This window comes from Bombus pascuorum, chromosome 1 (assembly GCF_905332965.1).
Source record: "Bombus pascuorum chromosome 1, iyBomPasc1.1, whole genome shotgun sequence".
NCBI classification, from domain to species: Eukaryota; Metazoa; Arthropoda; class Insecta; order Hymenoptera; family Apidae; genus Bombus; species Bombus pascuorum.
The window spans coordinates 20,601,121-20,621,074 of record NC_083488.1 but is presented as its reverse complement, the minus strand read 5'-3'; the positions used below and the strand labels follow the sequence as shown (position 1 = coordinate 20,621,074).

General features: G+C 24.3%; 4 protein-coding genes across 6 annotated transcripts; 3 read left to right on the top strand and 1 right to left on the bottom strand.

Annotated features, from left to right (window-relative positions):
* The first annotated feature begins 356 nt into the window (after positions 1-356).
* Positions 357-6,711, top strand: LOC132907749 (phospholipase DDHD1-like). 2 transcript variants are annotated; one of them, XM_060961131.1, is made up of 10 exons: positions 357-1,026; positions 1,729-2,043; positions 2,580-2,747; positions 2,838-2,966; positions 3,033-3,174; positions 3,275-3,381; positions 3,472-3,785; positions 3,905-4,190; positions 4,273-4,410; positions 4,507-6,711. In XM_060961131.1, exons 1-10 carry the CDS (start codon positions 963-965, stop codon positions 4,650-4,652), a joined length of 1,809 nt encoding a protein of 602 aa, XP_060817114.1. In that variant the 5' UTR covers positions 357-962; the 3' UTR covers positions 4,653-6,711. The 2 variants fall into 2 exon arrangements, with proteins under 2 accessions (XP_060817114.1, XP_060817122.1); XM_060961139.1 differs by having other exon boundaries at positions 358-1,026; positions 4,276-4,410.
* A 1,088-nt stretch (positions 6,712-7,799) lies between these two features.
* LOC132907824 (regulator of microtubule dynamics protein 1-like) lies at positions 7,800-10,400 on the top strand. 2 transcript variants are annotated; one of them, XM_060961253.1, is made up of 6 exons: positions 7,800-8,195; positions 8,326-8,505; positions 8,619-8,801; positions 9,053-9,267; positions 9,403-9,569; positions 9,682-10,400. In XM_060961253.1, exons 2-6 carry the CDS (start codon positions 8,330-8,332, stop codon positions 9,937-9,939), a joined length of 999 nt encoding a protein of 332 aa, XP_060817236.1. In that variant the 5' UTR covers positions 7,800-8,195; positions 8,326-8,329; the 3' UTR covers positions 9,940-10,400. The 2 variants fall into 2 exon arrangements, with proteins under 2 accessions (XP_060817236.1, XP_060817228.1); XM_060961245.1 differs by having other exon boundaries at positions 7,801-8,195; positions 9,331-9,569.
* Positions 10,401-10,849: 449 nt separating this feature from the next.
* On the top strand, positions 10,850-12,967 carry LOC132907819 (lysocardiolipin acyltransferase 1-like). Its single transcript, XM_060961232.1, has 5 exons — positions 10,850-11,059; positions 11,398-11,577; positions 11,699-11,906; positions 12,076-12,642; positions 12,724-12,967. The coding sequence occupies exons 2-5, from the start codon at positions 11,410-11,412 to the stop codon at positions 12,885-12,887; spliced, it is 1,107 nt and encodes a 368-aa protein (XP_060817215.1). The 5' UTR covers positions 10,850-11,059; positions 11,398-11,409; the 3' UTR covers positions 12,888-12,967.
* Positions 12,968-16,167: 3,200 nt separating this feature from the next.
* LOC132907742 (ribosomal RNA processing protein 1 homolog) lies at positions 16,168-19,917 on the bottom strand. The gene is made up of 7 exons (XM_060961118.1): positions 19,486-19,917; positions 19,124-19,347; positions 18,076-18,246; positions 17,830-18,012; positions 17,461-17,735; positions 16,657-17,380; positions 16,168-16,478 (listed from the first exon to the last, which is right to left on the bottom strand). The coding sequence occupies exons 1-7, from the start codon at positions 19,706-19,708 to the stop codon at positions 16,245-16,247; spliced, it is 2,034 nt and encodes a 677-aa protein (XP_060817101.1). The 5' UTR covers positions 19,709-19,917; the 3' UTR covers positions 16,168-16,244.
* Positions 19,918-19,954: the final 37 nt, after the last annotated feature.

Below are 19,954 nucleotides of genomic sequence, written 5' to 3'. Positions count from 1 at the left end.
GAGACAATTGGAAAAACTAACATTTTATATGCATATTTTTCATTATGTACGTTTTCAATTTGCGCATGAATAAATCTGTAAAAGAATCTGGTTTGTACAAGATGAAATTATCATTCTATTATAAAAATTAACATTGCATTAACATTGCATTAAATGTAATAATTAAATATCAAAAATGAAAAATATGCAATTTTTACAAAATATATTATATTGTATTTAATAATAATTTAGACCTATATATAAATGTAAATTTTACAAACAAGTTGTATGTATATGGTAATACGTTTCAATTTATTTTTTACATGATTCATATGCATTAGCAATAAGCACGTTGTATCCAATCACTCGTAAATATATGCGCTTATGCATACATCTATATATATAACTATATATCTCTATATACATATAGACTGGTACATAGTAATATAAAAGTACGTATGAATTGTACATATCGCATACTGTTTTACGCATTGCGTTTATACATCAGCTGTCTACCATTAAATGCAGTGGTTTTGACGAAGTACGAAATTGGAGTTATATAAGATAACGAAACGTGAATAAGTTTGTTTGTTGAGACCCAAGTCCTAAAAATCAGTTTTGAGATAACGTCCAACTACTGTAGAGAACGATTGCCAGTTCGTCAATCAGCTCTCAACGTTGCATTTACTCGTGAACGAGACACCTTTATATTTTAATCAACGATACCGTCATAGGAATTATCCTTTATAAATACCAATAAAACAATTTATAATATTTTCTACTGACAGACTGTGGATTTTGTGTTATAATTAAATTTTTATCAATGACAAGTGTTCAGTAGTGTCTAACGTTAATTTTGATAAAAATTGTTGCTCTTTGTACGTGTCAGATGTTACGAAAAAATTGATATGACATAAAATATTGCAAAATTTTTTAATCAGATGATTTAGAAAATATCCTGTGATTATTACATAAGTGACAGGATGTCTGACAAGATTGAAATTGATCCTTTTAGTGAAACACCTCTGGAATCTCAAAATTGCGAAGGTAAAGTTATCAATTATTTAAGATTGTCTTTGCAAATAATTTAAACATTATTCATTATACAAATTTGGCGAACTATTAAAAGAACCTATTATTTAGTGCATCTGTCGTCAATAAGGAGCAATTCGTATGCTCAGAATATCTATAATACGTATAAGTATCTACATATGTACTCGATATGTGCAGTCGATATAATAAAGAATTTGAAAATTATGCAAAGTTACTGCAAATTGTAATATCTATAATATCTGATAAAAAAAAACTTTCTATATGTTTATCATATCTAATAAACCTAGAACTCACTTTAATATAATTTAATGAAGCCTATAGAAATTTAATAATAATTTATCAATTTTATAAACTATTAATGAAATATATATATATTTTAAATCTTACTTGATGGTGTTCAATTTATATCTTTGTAATACATATAATTTAAACATATATACTTCTCATGTATTACAATTTATTAAATTAAAATATACTAATAATGACTGTGTGTGAATCTCTTATTTCATATTTTTTGTTATTGCATGTTATATAATTCGACATTGTTTGTAAATAATAAACTGAAAGATTAAAAATTATAACATTATATCTTTTTAACCAAAGCTTTTAATAAGTTTTATATTTTATTAAATAACAAAAATTATATGTATCATGTTAAATTTATTTTATTCTAATTCCAAATTTTAATGTTTAAAGGAATTCCAGAAACTACCAGAGAATTAAATTCAAAGGATAACTCACAAAATATAATAAATGAATTAACATATGTAGAACCTTTAACTGCAGAACAAATACGATGGTTTTATAGAGATGGTGTAGATAAGAGATGGGTAGAATTCTGTGGATATGATAGCTTAAGAATTGAATATGCTTGGCAAAATTATCAAAATGTCCTTAGTAAAAGTAATAATATAACCAACAATCCACCTTCTGTTGAAAAAATTGTAGTTAGAGGAGGAATGTACGATGTGGAACTAGATAAAATGAAATGTGTTTCAATATATTGTACAGGTATATGTTTTATTTAGCTTCAATCTCATATTTCATTATTTTTTAAATATAATTTTACAAAATATAAAATAACTAAAATAATTCAAGCTTATATTTAATTATTTCATATTACATTTCACATTCTAAATGAATTACAAATTTCTTTATTGTATATAATATCTTAATTTAATTTGAGTAATAACATTCACTTTTATTTATGGGTACTAATTATTATGTCTACCATAAAAATTAATCAATTTGTCCTTAAATCTATTATAATTAGTTTCATTTAACCATGATTAATATAATCAGAGTATAGGGTGAATGTTATATGTATATTATATTGTAATTTTTTTTCAATTTCTATGTGTATTTCAGATAGAGAAAATTTTATGCACAAAAATATTTTTATGATTTTTTCACTTTTAAATTAAAAATATTTTATTAAATAAGTAAAAAAATAATTCATTAAATTTTTAATTAATTGAATAGCTATACATGTATGTATATGGTTTTGTTTAAATAAATGTAATCATCAGTTTTAATTTTATTTGAAGGTGAAGAATGGGAAATTATGAGAGGAACTTGGTATTATGATGGTAGTTGGTTACCTTTAGAGGCAGAACAAGCTAAAATTATAGAAGAAGTTCATCTTAATCTTTTTCAAAAGCAAAATTCTGGTCAATCCACTTCAACATATGATACACCTTCTCAATCTTACGAAGGTATGAATTTTGCTTTTAATTATATATTATTTTCTGTAATAGTATATATACAATGTAATATAATAAGAAATTAAATTTTTGTATTTCTAGTGTTACACACGGAACATTTTTCTGAATTTCATGTTGACTGGCATAGTATAAATGATGTAGTATTATATAGCGAATATAGGCATAAAAAATTAATGCGCAGTGTTACATCAAAATTAGGTTTTGCAAAAAGTAAGTATTTTAAAAATATATAATTATTATTAAAAATTTATACATTACATATAATGGTTTTTACAGCAACAGGTTATCAACTAAGAAGAGGATATAAAATCGCTGCTGTAAAGGAAGATAAACCTCATGATATTGATCATATAATTTTTGTAGTTCATGGAATTGGTCAAAAAGGAGATACTGGAAAAATTATTCGTAATACAACATTGTATGTAGAAAATATAATTAACGATTATAATATACTATATGCAATTGATACCGTATAAAAGTTTTAAGAAATTAATCTATTGTATTTAATATTTAAATAGGTTTAGAGACTGTGTAGATTGGTTGAAACAAAAATATTTTCCTAACTCTAACTATAGAATAGAATTTTTCCCTGTGGAATGGCGTTCATCGTTAAAACTTGATGGAGGTAAAAAACCGATGTACAATTTCTCTAACTAATTTTTAGATTTTTACATTGTTTTTAATAGCATCTTGTATTTAATGAAAATTATTTTAGGTATAGTAGAGGCTATCACCCCTTTTAGTGTGGTAAGCATACGACACTTATTAAATACATCAGCAATGGATATTCTCTACTACACAAGTCCTCTTTATGGAGGGGAAGTAAGAGCTGGATTACAAAAAGAGTTAAATAGATTATACTTTATGTTTACTAGTCGTCATCCTGGTTGGAAAGGGAAAGTTTCAATTTTAGCACATTCTTTGGGATGTGTAATTGTTTATGACATTGTCACAGGCTGGATGGCTCCAGATACAAGACCTCCATCTCCAGAAACGCAAGAAGTTTTAAAACAACGATTACAATTTCCTGTAGGTGTTATTACTAATTGTATATTATTTATACAATATAAGATATTTATATACAATAAGAATAATTCAATATAGTGTAATATTAAAGAATTTTAGTTTAAATATTTTCATAATTCCAGATTGAAAATTTATTTTGTTTGGGTTCGCCATTATCAGTATTTCTTGTATTACGTACACCTTCTCCATCCAACAAAACAGATGTGATGCCTCAAGGTTTATGCAAAAGATTTTACAATATATTTCACTGGTCTGATCCTGTAGCTTATAGAATGGAGCCACTTTTAGAAAGGGGATATAGCAAAATTGAACCTGTTCTAATTCCGCCATATGGAGGAGTTGATGGTCAACAAACAGAACAGTCACCACCAACAATGAGTAATGCTGACCAAAATTGTTCTCTTATAGGTATATCAGATAGTTTCTATTTATTTTAAGAGTGATAGTTTTCATTTGGTTTAATGTCTAAACAATTTAAAATATTTAATAGCAGATAATGATGAAAAAGAAGAAAATTCAGTAGATATGTCTAATCGTGCACCAGACAAAGGTTGGAGTCTTTGGGGCTTAGTGCGTGCTGGTTGGAATGTTAAAAAAGATGTTTCTGCACCTATCCAACCAGGTCAAGGTAAAAATATTACATTAATTTTTAATTAATCTAATAATGATAAAAGTTATTCAATAAAAGGTATATAATTCAATATCTTTTTACTCTTTTTGTTAGAATTAACAGAACGATTGGATTATGTACTTCGAGCAAGTTTAGGAAGAAATTATTTTTACACATTAGCAGCACATACAACATATTGGAGTAACTATGATGTAGCTTATTTTGTGCTAACAAGACTTTTTCCAACATTAGAAACATGATGTTGGTTTGTATGTGTAGAATGAAATCAGTCAGATTCTATTAAAATTTACTAGTCCATTGTAGGCCTTTAAAACTTAATATTGGGAGTAGGCCTACCACCAAAACAATCTGTGATAATGAAAAAAACGATACAATAATATTATAGATTCTATGTAATCGTTTTATATCGTTCGTATAATTTAAGGTTAATGTGGTCGAGTTTCACAATTAAAAAGTTGAAACGAGATTTTACATATTCTATAAGGTACCTCATTTACATGCAGTATATTAACATAGTTAATTAAACGATTGTTTAAATAATTTCATCTAATTAGTAAATTTTTCATCATTAAAAAGATATATTTTATAATCTATGTTGAATATGCAAATATAGTTTATGTGAAATATTTATTTAAATTACTATAACATATTATTGAATAGTATATCTTTCAAAACTTAGTATTATACAAGTTAACTGAAAAATTATTAGTTATATTTATTTTTTAGGTAGAGAAATTATATTTTAGATCTTAAAATAGCATTAAAATTGTGCTTTAAGCAACGCTAAAACGTCATAATTAACTATCATAATAATCTAAGATCATAAATCTATATTATAAGAGTTTGAAAAATCCTTTTGCGTTCAATAATTTAACATTTTTTTTATATATCTTCACAACTAATATCAATACGAAATTGTAGTTCTACTTTCTGTTACATGTGTACATACTTTTGTATATTTTATATTGTTTATTAATATGTTATGTATTATATATTATTTATATGTTAGGTAAAGAAAGACAGAAATGTATTTAATCAAATATTAATTAATTATTTTGACTTATTTAAAATTATTGATTGAGACCGATATGCGTTGAATATTTTATTTCTTTGTTATAGTAATCTTTTATTTTGCTATAAAAAATGAAACTCGTCCTATGTACTGAAAGTTTCCTTAAAATAAGACAAAAAATATTTGATTAATTGTATCAACCAAGGTCGATCCATAAAACAAATAAATGATATCAATATGTTATCTTTGTTGCTTCGAATAGAAAAGGATAATAATTTATTATTATCTTCTAATACTTATTAAATGATCGAATTTCCCGTTAAAATAACAGAAAACTTTTCATAATACGTTAGAAAGACTATACTTTATTAATGCTATTTCCATTGTATAGTCTTTATATAATTTTTTAATAATTACACATATTAAATTCCGTCATTTTAGCAAAATTTTATAGATAATTTAATATTAAATATTAATTCTATTTATATTATATCATTTATGCCATAAGTGAAAAAATATCTTTATTACATATTCTTTATGTAAAAAATTATACATATATGAAATATGAAACATTAGTGACCGGTATTATTGTTATATATATTTCTTTTATCATATATTAAAAATTTAAACCATATGTGAACAAAGAACAAAATTTATTTTATCAATGTATTTAAATTTTGTTGACATATTTTTCTGATATTATAATCATATAAGTATTATTATAATCATAAGTAATATTTACGTATTATGTAAATGTGTTCATATCATAATATTATATACTTATCAGTTTTTAGAAAATTTAATAATGGTGCACTTTTTAATGACTATTATGTAACAATAAATTTTTAAGAAGCTTTGTCTATAATACACAATTTGGTAGCATGACAATAATATTAACTATTCCAAAAATAAATATCATATCAAATTTTAAAAATTAGAGTACATAATAGGCATGTAGGAAAAAGCCTCCAAATCATAGTGCAAATGTTAAATAAAATAAATAAATTAAAATTATAGTATCAATAATAAAACATATACAGTCTTTTATTGAAAAAATTTAAAATTTAACATTTTAATAAAATATTTAATAGCATGACACATACACACATTCACACATACATATGTACATGTGTATATACGATATATATATACATATATATGCGATGCCAAAGTTGCTAGGTATAATTAAATTTTATTTAATTTTAAATATTTAACCATTAAAAATATATATAAATATATAAATACATTTATATGTTAATAAACATATTTTTTCTTAGAATGAAGAAGAGGATTTCATTTATTCCTACATATCTAAATATATAGTATAGTTATGTTATAAAAATAAAAGTATATATGATTCCCTTATTCTATATCAATTTTTATATTTAATATTGGATATTATACTACATAACTGATATAATATTTTATAATTTTACAATTACTTTTGTACGATTTTTCTAAAATTCATTCAGTTTATATTTTAATTGATAAAAAAATTAATAATTTGGTGAAACATAGATAACGAAATATCCCATTAATGTTGCAAAATTACATTTAATTATTTCATTACTTATTATTATTTTATTGTAAAAAAAGCTCTATATTTTTATGAAATAATGTTGAAAAAATATTAGGACGAATAATATGAAAGTTTTGACGTCATTTGTTTAAATAAATTCAAATTACATACATAATTATAGTTATTCCTTATCTTTTTTCTGTAATTTCATATCCTAACTATAAGTATATAAAAAACATGCAAATTAGTATTAAAAGTATGTTTGCCTTTTAATATGATAATATAATGATTATAATTTGTAATCGTTATTAAATTACATTTCTTTTATAGAATACAAAATTACATTATATTAAATATTCAAATTACTATATACATACGTATAAATATACATATGTATGTATAGCTATTAAATTATGGACATTTGTACAATTCCGCATTTTGTATACTTTAAACATTTTATTTTTCCATAAATACATAAATATTTGCAATATAGTAATCACTATACTGTTTGGTTGAATAATATTACCTGTATATACAATATTATCTATTTATATTAAATTTATTGAAATACATACATCTATTTATTATATAAGGAAGAACATGTATTTAAAAATAAAAAGGAAGTGTCTACTGCATGTATAAATACATATCATATAAATATTGTAATTTACGATATAATGGAATTTCTTTCTTTCTCCTTAATTTTAAAATTACTCGATTAAAAAGTTGAAGTTATAGTTATGTTAAGTTAAAGTAAAGTTATAGTTGTAGTTATGAATTGATTTAGAATCACGGCAATGTATGTAAATAGCAGAAGCACTGTATGTATGTACATGCATATACATGTATCGTGTATAGCAAATCCTATTGTAGTTGTTCATGCTCTATGATTTGAGTTTTAAATCATTTTGTACTTTGAACTTAAAAAGAACATTATATTTATATATCGTTAGCGAACGGTTGAGTAATAAAGTCGGATTTTTAATGGAAATTGAATTAAGTATTCGTTTGCCAAAGAAAGTCTTAATTGCCGGCGTACAATGTGGTTTCTGTGATGCGTGATCAACATTTTATAGAAAAAAGGAAAAAACGTTTTATATGCGTAACTTGAAAGAACATATGTTTCTCTTTTATTGAGATAATAAAATGTTTGTTTTATGCACATGGTTATTGTGTATTAATGAATGATAGTCGTGGATAATTTATATAATTTTGATTATAATTTATAGTAAGAAACCCAGAGAAATAACGGTATTTTAATATGTTTATGCTACTTACAGAATTTCTAACTTTTTTTATGCATATATATATTATTTATTTAATAAAAAATAGTAATATAGAATTAGATCTTTTAACATATTAATATATACTATATTTACAGCATAATGCATAATAATTTAATTGCTGCTGCCATCGGTGTAACCGTTGGTGTTATAAGTGCAGCTAGTATTTTTATTTATCGTAAAATTTTGGTAAATCAACAATATAACACAACAATTTCTGACTTAGATGCTGCCTATAAAAGAATTGATGAATTACAAACAGAATTAGAAGCTTTAAGGTAATAATATTATTTTGATATGAAATATTTACATAAATATTTCTTAAATTTATGTATTATCCTATAAAATTAATAACTATTTTGGCATATATAATTATTTTGTTTCATTTAAGGTTACAACTAAAACAACAGAAAAAGAAAAGAAAAATTTCACGAAAATTTAACTCTAATGATAGTACCTATACTTTAGATAATGATACAGATATTGATGTTTTTTCAACAACAACTGATATTGGAGATGATGAGTTCTATGATTGTTCCGATGGTGAAAGTATTGTTAGCGATAGTGACTTAAGGTTGGTAAAGTAATATAAATATATGTTAAACTTATATAAATAACACGTACGAGGATTTATAATTTATTCTAGTAAAAATGTGAATCCACTTCCTGAAGAAACATCTTAAGAATATTCAAATTATACTATTTAATTCGTGATTTAAGCATGTGATTACTTGTACTAATTTGGAAAATTAAAATTTGATCATTTTGGCAAATAAAGTTATTTTAAAAGTGTAAAAGGAAGAGATTATATGTTCAGTAATATAGGATCTCAGACGAACTGAACCAGCTGGATATAATACTTAAGGAGATTGATGAACAACTAAATGATCAATTTGATGTCAAGACTTACTATATATTGCAAACATTAGTGAGATCCCACCCAGACAATGTAGAAGTAGTATGGAGATTCACAAGAGCTAGCTACCATTATGCAGAAGCACAAATTGATAAGAATATTAGAAGGTTAATCATTCTTGATGGTAAGTACAATATATTTGTTTATTTTTGCATAATGTAATAAAAACAAATGATATTTTTAATAGGTATTCAACAGTGTGAGAGAATTATTGAAAATCGAAAAGCAGATCTGTATAAGTGGTATGCTATCCTTATAGGACTACATGGAGACTATTTATCAGTGCCAGACAAAATAAAGAATGGCATTGTTTTTAAGAAATATGTAGAACTGGCTTTAGAAATGCAACCAGATGACTTTGAATTACATTATCTTCTAGGAAGATTTAAATATGAAATTGCTAATTTAAGTTGGATCGAGAAAAAGGTTTATCTTTTAATTTAATTTACTAAAAAATTTTAATATATATAAAATATTATTTTTATATAATATTACAATTTAATACTAAATAGCTTAAATTTTCTTGTACTCTTTGCAGGTAGCAAGTTTATTTGAAATTCCAAATGTTTCTATTGAAGAAACACTCATTTGTTTTGAAACTGCAGCAAAGCTTGGAAGTACAAATCCATACACTCAGTTATACATTAGTAAATGTTATATTGCTTTAAAGAAATATACATGTGCAATTGATTCGTTAAAAGAAATTTTAGAAAAACCAATTGTATCAGCTGATGATGAAAAAGTACATACGGAAGCGAGTAAACTTTTCGACAAGTACTCAGGATATAGTTCATAGTGAAAAATAATGTATTTGTACATCACACCTATATTAATAGTTATACTATTTCTATATACATATACAGATGAAAACAACTATATTACAGTTTAATTTAAACGTTAACATCAAAGAATTTATAATCAATTATTAGATGAAACATAGGTACTAAACAATTTTCAAAATATTTTATCTATTGCAGTATGTATTGTAAATCTTTTAATTTAAATTTTATGAAAGAATGTAATTTGTAAAGATCTGCATAAAAAGTGTACATCACTAGTGCAAGGTTTTGTAAATTAGAAATATGTACTTTAGTTGTACAATTTAGCAAATAATATTTTATATATATAGAAAACGATATATACATTGAAGCGCCTGGATTTAGTTATTTTCTTAAAAGAATTTATAGGATTTATTATTAATGATATTCACTGTATACATCTTCTAAGTAAAATTTATAATATAAAAAGTCATACAAACACTTTTGTATAATTAAATTTTATAAACCTTATAAAAAGAGTAAATTTCAACTGATTTGTCCCTAAATATTTATCAATCCAGTTACTTTTGGCATTATAATTAAAATAGACTTTCATTATTATCTATAATATTTTATTTGTATAATTTGCAACAATTTTATATTAATAATTTATAACTTTCCTACCTTAGTAAAAATATATTAAACTAGCTCAGTTATATTTTTTTTTGTTCATTTTAATTTATGTAATTATATATTTTTGTATTAGTAAAACAAACTTAAATAGAAAGTTAAGATTATCAACATAATCATAAAACAAAAAAGTAAAAACAAATGACAAAGATCTATTCTACTGCATATACACATATTTGTCTTTTTGTTATAATATTTATTCTTATAACATTTATGAAGAAATTGTGGAAACAAATCAAAATTTTAAAAACAATTATGAACTTTCCCCTTGTTTTAACAGATCAATAATGGTCCAACACAGCATCCCAGAACTTAGTAGATATTGGGTGGAGAATGGGGTGAAAGGGGTGAAGTAGAGGAAGCCCCTCTAGTAAGATAGAAGAGAAGCCAAAGAAAACATTTCAGAACATTTCAGTTAACATTAAATGCTTGAAAAAAGTAGTTCATTTAAAACATACACATGACAAGGTAAGTTCTACTATTCAAAATATTATATATGCAAATTTGTAAACATTTAATTTAATTTATATTAAACTACACTTCTGCTGTTCCTACTTCTTTAATATTAAATATTATTTAAAGATAAAAATTTTCTATTTTTTTATAAACTAAAAATGTTTCATTATAAACAAAAGTTTCTTTTGCTTTATAATTCTTTTATATCATATATTATTTAATTATAAGTAAATGTTCTAAGGTATGTATTTCTAGTACATATATTTTATAATAATAGATAAGTTTTTAAGCCTTATACATATAATTGTTATAAATAAATATATTATTACATATTTCTTTAAATATTTAAGACACAATTTGAGATGCGTGGACTTTTACGTGGTACTTTATATTGTGCACTATGGTACAGCAGCATAGTGGCTGGTTTTCTATTTATTGCTTGCCCTATGTTACCACTGTTATTTTTTAGTCCTCCAAAGTTTCGAAAATGTGGTGATCTATTACTTTCTTGTTGGGAACTTTATTCCACAGTAAGCAAAATAAACGTCTTCTTTTTCTTCCTTTTTTTTTTTGTTTCAGAGTCAAAATTTCCTTATATGTGAGTCATGTAATTGTACCATAAATAAGCTAATAATTTCAATATATTTCTAGGCTCTTTTAAAAGTATTTGGTGTAAAAATTTTGGTATCAGGAGACCATATATCTCCAAATGAATCTGCTGTTCTTGTAATGAATCATAGAACACGGGTAGATTGGAATTTTTTGTGGGCTGCAATGTATCAAGCATGTTTACCTAATGTAGCAACTCATAGATTAAAATTTGTTTTAAAGGATCCTATACGACATATTCCAGGACCAGGTAATACAATAAGTGATCATAATCCCACATATTCCAAAAATATTCATAACGTACCTTTCATAATACCATAACTACCACATCATTTTTATACAATGACCATTAAGAACTTAATTATTATTCCATTTGTTTTTCTTAAATAACATAACAAAATAATGTCATTATATAACAGGATGGATAATGCAAATGTATGGTTTCCTTTATATAACTCGTCGCTGGGAAGAAGATCAAAACCGATTGTCACGTACCTTGGATTATTTAGTGGCTCTTGATAGGCGCTCTCAATTACTTATATTTCCCGAAGGTACTGATCTAACAAAAAACAGCAAAGAGAAATCTGACAAATATGCCATGCAACATGTTCTGCCACAATATTCTTTTACTCTTCATCCAAAGACAACAGGATTCAGTTATTTAGTTCGACATCTTCAACAAGCAAGTTATCTCAATGCTGTTTATGATTTAACGATTGCATATCCTGATTATATTCCACAATCTGAATTAGATTTGATCAAAGGAAAATTACCAAATGAAGTACATTTTCATATTAAGCGAATACCATCATCGGATGTGCCAACAGATGATTTAACATTAAGGCGATGGTTAGAAGAAAAGTGGTTTAACAAAGAAGAAATCTTAAAACAATTTTATGAAAAGAAAACTTTTCCTGCTGAAATTTGGCCGTTAACAAAATTACGTCCCTTGCATATTGCCTTTAGTTTCTGGAGCATTCTAACAGGTAATATTTTATTCTACTTATTTTCACTAATTCTTGATAATATTTTTATTAAAAATATCCTATCTTTTTTTTAAATTTCAGGATGTATGATAGTTTTACTTATTATTTCACCAGTATTCCAATTATGGACACTGGTACATTCAGCTTTTTTTATTGCTCTATCATTTTTTACTACTGGTTTTAATCAACTTGAAATGGGATGGTATTGGCGTTGGAGAACACACTTCTTTACAAAAAAGATATGATTAATAAAATTTTAAACTATTTAATGCAAATAGATTTCAGTATTAAATTCCAATATTAAATTAAATTATTTCTAAAACTTTATTATAAATATTTTAGACATTCATAAATAATCTATATATGAGTTTGAAGTAAATTAAAGTTGATTTAATTTTCAAAAATCGATAAAAGATATTAATTTTAACAAGTTTATATATTAGAAATTTTAAGTGGTATAATGACAATTCGAAGCAGAGCATAGAATATGTGGGAACACTTATCTTATAGATAATATATAAATTTAATATGAATTAATTTAAAAAAGTTGATTTAGAACAAATACAATTTAATATATTTGACTGAAATATATAATAATAAAGCTAGTCTAATATCATAAATTAAAGGTATTACTATAGTGTACTAGATAAAAAAAATGATGGAACTATGAAATTATAATACTTTAATGTTGTGGGAATATTAGCCCTCCATAGATAACTAAGTTATAAAAAAGAATTTATATTTTATATTTTTTAGTTCTGAGTATAGAAAATAAAGATTGTATATATCATATATACACCATAATATTTAATTTATTCATTTCTACCATGTACTATGGTTTAAAAATTACTGTTTTTCATAATTTTGTTTATATCCTGATACAGTTTGTAAACTATGGAGAGTTGATACTAATATCGACAAGTTTTTAAAAAAATATATTTTGGTAACTTAAATGTTTAGGGTGTAGTATCCTTTTCTCATATTCAGTGTTAATATTTATAAAAAATGGTTTTGATTTATATATATGACAATATTTTATTTTTATTTCTAAAGCCTGAGAAAAGAAGTATTTAATATTAAAGTACAATCATAGAAAAATTAACAAATTTTCAAATACCTTTTTTATTCAGCACTCAACACATATAAAGAATACAATTAACTTAACAATATTTAATATCAAAATGTATAATAATGGTACAAAACAAAATAATTATTTATGTCATGTATAAATATTTCAGACATTTTAAAAATTGTACATTACAAACAATTAAAATATTACATTTATACAAATTACCAAATCAATTTTCAAAAAACTTTCTGTGTTACTTAGGAACGTACTTTATACAAAATTTATGCATGAAATGTATATAAAAATAGTCAGTTTATTACATGTTATTGCTAGAGATTATAATATTAATTTAACATATATAGTTTGATATTACGAAAAGAGTTCTAAATTAAATATAATTCATTAAGTGCACGCATGCTATAATTTTTATACTTTAAAAATCATAGATATTGTACAAATTTCTTAAGATGTGTTGCAAATGCGTGTTATAATGATACTTTTATTGAGTATAATTTGAATACTGTAACAAATTTTGAAAAAAGAATTTTGATTTTGCTTCTTATCAATAATTTATATTATAACTATTGAAAAACAATATAAAATGAAATGATAATTAATTCCGAATGATAGATATGTAGTTTAGCAATAATTAATGAATTTTATGATCATAAATTTTAGCAGCATTAAGCACTATAATTTTTCGAAAATGTTTAATCTATCTATAACATAATGATATAATAATACAAGCAGTATTATATGTATGTATTTAAATAATGACAGATATCTATATATATTTTTTAATTTACATGATGCTATAATATTTAGTTTGAATATTTTTTAGAAATCATAAATAAAGTCAATCTAGCTAACGATGGACACAGTGCCTCATTATCTCATATTTCAAAGTACAAATGTACATATATATATGTTATAAAATAAAATTACTTTCGTGAAACATTTAAAAATCTTGCGAAATTTAAAATTCAATCAAAGTAAAGTATGAGATACTTATGCACTTAAAATTTCTCAAAGTGTCATTTCAATGTATTTAAATGGTACGGAATATAATCTTTTACTTTTCGTATTGACTGAATTATACAAACAATCTTACAAGTTTCAATTCTTTTGTAATGAAACTTAGTATTAAAACTAAAAATATTATGTAATATATGAAAGAAATGCATAGAATATAATTTTTAAGTATTTGGTTTTGTAATAGTAGCTAATCCTCTATTTTTCTGTAGCTATAGAAATGTATAAGTAAAAGTGAATTCATGTGCCAAAAAGATATGTGTATTAGTGTACTTTTATGAACAGTATTCAAACAAGAAGGTTGTATAAGAATTTTAAAGACTTCTCTGTTTAAATTATCCGCTTTTTCTAAAACTTTCATTGTCAGTGATATGAAAATTTTACTTACCTCATTTAAGACAAGAAGCAAATAGATTAATATTAATTGCTTACGAATTTTAAATAATTTATTAATAAAATATCATTGTTTATTTGGCTTAAATAATAATATACACTTTAATTTTTTCATTTTCAATATACTTCATACTATTTGTAAACCATAAATACATTTAAATATTTTTGTTATTTAAATATTAGAATATATATTTGTTACATGTAATGTGTGTCATCACAAAAAAATAGACAAAAAGGAAAATAATATAAATTGTAATTATATAATCATATAATTTATATTATATAATTACAGTTTATATTATTATATAAATATATATATTATAATTGTAAAAATATCAAAATAATATATTTGTTCCAATGTGTATGTATTTCATGATGCGAGAAATATATATATGAAACTTTATTATTATGTAAATGTAATTATGTATGAAACTTTAGTATAGTATTATGAAAATAAATGTAAATGCAATAAATACATTTAAGTTTATATTATTATATGAAAAGTTTTCTCTTAATTGTTTATAAGTTTATAATTAAAATACGTAGTTATAATTGCAATAATTTTTTTTTCAATTACAAGTGTAAAGTCACACGCACCGTACACTACTATGCATAAAAAATATAGTATTCGTATATCGTGTGTCACTGCATGAGATCATCCTACTTTTTCCCGAACACTCGAGTATCCGTGATCCCGATGATTGAACGTCAATGTGTTTAATCAATCCAATGGTTTTGGCAGAGATAATTAAAATGATCGTCAAGTATACGTATACATAATTATCAATGATGTTAGGTCTATCTTATTTATAGTTTTATGTCCATGATCAGAAGTTAAATGCAAGTAAATAGCAGTTTACTGACAGTAAACGAACACAACACTTGCCATCTTATATTAAGTTAATTAAGTAGATAACTCTGTATTCCCATACTCTGTATTTCCCGTATGCTAATTATTATTCCCGTTTATAAATTTTCCAAAAAATATGTAAGAACCATCATGATACATGAAAAATAATAATTAATAATAATTTATTTGAAAAAATTGTAGTTTTATTTGTTTTATTAACAAATAATTATTACTTCATTTATTAATTTAAGAAACATTTTATATATTTTTTCTATAAAATGGATTAACTGGACTTGGTATAGGACTTGCTTTTAGTACACCTGCTAATGGTTTCTTGTTTGCATCAAAAGGTATACCTGGACTTTTCCGAATTTGCGAAATATATTCAGATGTATGTTGAGCTGTATTACAGTGAAGAGCAATTTTCACTCGTTTTTTAGAACTTGTAGTAGCACTTATTTCATGTTTTCTTTTTAAGCTTATTGGTGTTTCCTACATAATAAACATATTTATATATATATCAATAATCATATGATAATAGTTTCAAACAGTATAAGAAAAGGCAGTAAATTTGAAAATTTAATTGCCATTTTAAAGTAGATACGTACGTATTTTATAAAAAATAATAAAAATACAAAAATATATAACAAGTAAATGTTATAAGACTTACATTTTTTTTATTTTCTAATTTTGTTAATATAGGTACCAAGCAAGTTTGTTGTTTGCCATATATATTATTTTTTTGCTCGTAGTTATTTTCACTTGTAACTGAATTTTCATCAATTCCCATACATGACTTTGTGCTGTTATTATCCATCAAAAGAATGGATGGTTCTATATCATCAGAAACATTCCATTTACCAGTAACTTTTGATTTCGTTGACTTTTTTTTCTTTACTTGTTTGACGATGTTTAGTGTTTTGGCAGTTATATTCTTGTTCTTTTTTAATTTTATTTTCTTATTTTCATCAATATCTTCAATTAATAATGAAGAATTATTTCTTAATTTAGAATTACTATCTTTTGCATCTGCTTTACAAATATTCTGATTTTGCGAATTTATTAAATTATCAGTAAAATCTAATTTATGCTTCATTTTTCTTTTTTTTTTAATAGTTTCATCATTGTTCATTTCTACAGTATTATCTTCACGATTAGTTTCATCGTTAATATTTTCTGATTCTTCTTCACTAAATTTATCACTTTCATCATGTATTAACTGCTTATTCTTTTTCTTTTTGCGCCCTTTTTGTAGTGTATCCGAATATAATTCCTGCTCAAATTTTAAAAGACGTACTGCAGCTGACTTTATATCTGTATTTTTCTTTTGCATTTTTGGAATTCTTATTTCCTTAATGCCTAATGGCATTTTACCATCTGATAATTCTATAAATCTACAAAGTTTCAATTAATTTATTAATTTGTTACTAATGTCTTTAATATATTCTTTAATTGATAATCACACAATACATACTCTTTAATAAGATGACGTAACTGTCTACGTGATTTTGTTGTTGATGAGGAATGAAATTTATACTTATTTAACAAATCAACTATCTGTCTTGGATTAAAAGGTATTTGTGGCAATTCAACATCTATTCTACCAGCTCTAGGATCTAGTGGTTTCTCTGTATTATATTTCATTTGTTTTTCAAGATAAATTTCTACGTCTCTGGTAATATTATTATCTTCTTCATCTGACAGTTCTATTTTTTCCATAGCATCAATAGAACCAGCAGGAAAACCAGCCTATATAAAAACAATAATACATATTATTGTCAGTATAAGTTATAAACAAATTATTTCATATAAGTTTTAAGATAATAAAAAAATAAATATTCACACTTCTCCAAGCTTTAAATTTTTCCATATAATCCACACCAATATCTGATTGAAAAATCAGATACCTAAAAATATGTCTCATTACATGTTTAATTTGTCTTTCATCATCCATACATATAAAATATAAAATAAATGGTTTAATAAATTCTGTAACAACATTTTCTGGTATATTTCCATCACTAATCTATAAAAATTAAACTTGTTAATAAATTAACAATAAATCAATATTTAATATAAAATAACATACTTTTGCAAGTTCTTCTAGATATATTTCTGTTATATGCATAGTAAAACCAAGACATATTTTTGGATCAACTAACAACTTTTCAAGTATTTCAGAAATATCTTTTATCCATTCAATATCCCATAAATTCTCTTTACATTTCTGGAAAGTCTGTCGAATTATTCTTCGAACTAGCTGTAAATACATATTTATTAATAAAAAAATTTAATACACTCCTCGTCAAAAAGATAACCCAAGTGCTATCTTTAATTTCTCAATAACGTGTGTAAAGTTTTTCGTCTGTAACGTATAATATCAAAACATTATGAGCTCAGAATATGCTTTAAAATTTCTTTTTCTTTTTCCAATGCATTCTTTCTTTTGCAAAGCATAAACGTTCTACTTTGTGTTTCATTGTTAATGAAGGTTTCTTTTTCAATTTTAACCTCTTGATATTTGTGCAGCATAGTAGAACTCGACGTACACTTGAAGCATTGGCACTAACGCTACATTTCTCCATTATTTGCTTCGTTGTTAACTGAGAGTTGGAAGCTACACGCAAAATTGCTCCCTTATCACGATCGGATAACGATGACTGCCAACCAGTACTTTTCTTTTTACTATAATCTTCAACATTTCTTAAGAAATTGTGTATTACTTTACAACTTCTTCTTATTACTTTCGATATGTTTGCTACTGATAGCTGTTACTGTTTTAGTTCAAGAATTTGCTTTTTTTTTTTAAGACATTTATATAACATTGTACTGTAATCTATACTTGTTGATAGATCATGAACTACTGAGCAATTTCTAAACATATTAACAGAGTGTGTTATCATTTTGACCTTGGTATAAAATAATTTTTCTTTGTTGTGTACAAACATCTACGACATTGTGATTTATTTCCATCAAGCCGCATATCCGGAGCTCATAATGTTTTGATATTATATGTTACAGACAAAAAACTTTACACGCGTCATTGAGAAATTAAAGATAGCTTACCTGAGTTATCTTTTTGACGATGGGTGTATATATAAGTGTATTATATAAAAAGGTATCATATTAATACTTACCATGCAAAATTTATCTAATCTATATTGATCTATACCAAACCATTCAATACCTAATGTTCTTAAAACACATTCTGTATAGAGTACTACTACCTCTTTAGCTTTTAAACAATGTACAATTTTACTAAGAGATTCTGCTAGTTCTTCTTGAATCAAAGGTTTGTCTGATGCCCACATATAATAAAATAAACCTTTCCATAATCGCATAAAATCCTCCTTTGAAAGTGCTAAGAAAAAACATTGAAAGTATATTTTTTCCTAATAATATAACGAATAAATACATAAACAAAATTTAGATAAATAAATTTAGATAAACAAAAATCAGAACTAATTGGAATTTCGATTAACAAGAATACAAATCTTACCAAGAGTACTTTGTGTACGAACTATCAACCACCTTTTTAAATATTTTAGTACTTTATCTCGAGTTACTTTATCATTACATGAGAGTAATCGAGCAAATTTAATTTCTTGTGCAATAACAATTGCTTTTTTATCTTTTTCACTCACTTGCTTTGAAGATATATGTTTCACATATTGTTTAGCCTTAGGCATCGGTTCAAATAAATAACGTTTTCTAACTGCCATTTTTAACTATTCTAAATAATTTTTAAATAGTACCCAAATTTCAATTTAAAATTATTATTTTATAAATGTATATGTATTACAACACATAAAGTTCGTAACTACACTTCCCAACGTTTCGTCAACACGTGAATTATATATAATTTCAATTATGTATAATTTGTACACTACGGTACAATACTACAGTATCGTGAAGTTAGTCTAAATCATGGTCTGAATCGATTTCAGTTCTACCAATAGTAAAATCGA

Bases quoted from the DNA above. Each gene is read 5' to 3' on its own strand.
- LOC132907819 (XM_060961232.1), top strand. From the start codon at position 11,410: ATGCGTGGACTTTTACGTGGTACTTTATATTGTGCACTATGGTACAGC. The intron at 11,578-11,698 runs GTAAGCAAAATA...ATATATTTCTAG, and splicing joins GTTGGGAACTTTATTCCACA to GCTCTTTTAAAAGTATTTGG. The intron at 12,643-12,723 runs GTAATATTTTAT...TTTAAATTTCAG, and splicing joins TTTCTGGAGCATTCTAACAG to GATGTATGATAGTTTTACTT.
- LOC132907749 (XM_060961131.1), top strand. From the start codon at position 963: ATGTCTGACAAGATTGAAATTGATCCTTTTAGTGAAACACCTCTGGAA. The intron at 4,191-4,272 runs GTATATCAGATA...AATATTTAATAG, and splicing joins CCAAAATTGTTCTCTTATAG to CAGATAATGATGAAAAAGAA. The intron at 4,411-4,506 runs GTAAAAATATTA...TCTTTTTGTTAG, and splicing joins ACCTATCCAACCAGGTCAAG to AATTAACAGAACGATTGGAT.
- LOC132907824 (XM_060961245.1), top strand. From the start codon at position 8,330: ATGCATAATAATTTAATTGCTGCTGCCATCGGTGTAACCGTTGGTGTT. The intron at 8,506-8,618 runs GTAATAATATTA...GTTTCATTTAAG, and splicing joins ACAGAATTAGAAGCTTTAAG to GTTACAACTAAAACAACAGA. The intron at 9,570-9,681 runs GTTTATCTTTTA...TACTCTTTGCAG, and splicing joins TAAGTTGGATCGAGAAAAAG to GTAGCAAGTTTATTTGAAAT.
- LOC132907742 (XM_060961118.1), bottom strand. From the start codon at position 19,708: ATGGCAGTTAGAAAACGTTATTTATTTGAACCGATGCCTAAGGCTAAA. The intron at 18,247-19,123 runs GTAAGTATTAAT...ATGTATTTACAG, and splicing joins GATTAGATAAATTTTGCATG to CTAGTTCGAAGAATAATTCG. The intron at 17,736-17,829 runs GTGAATATTTAT...GTTTTTATATAG, and splicing joins AATTTAAAGCTTGGAGAAGT to GCTGGTTTTCCTGCTGGTTC.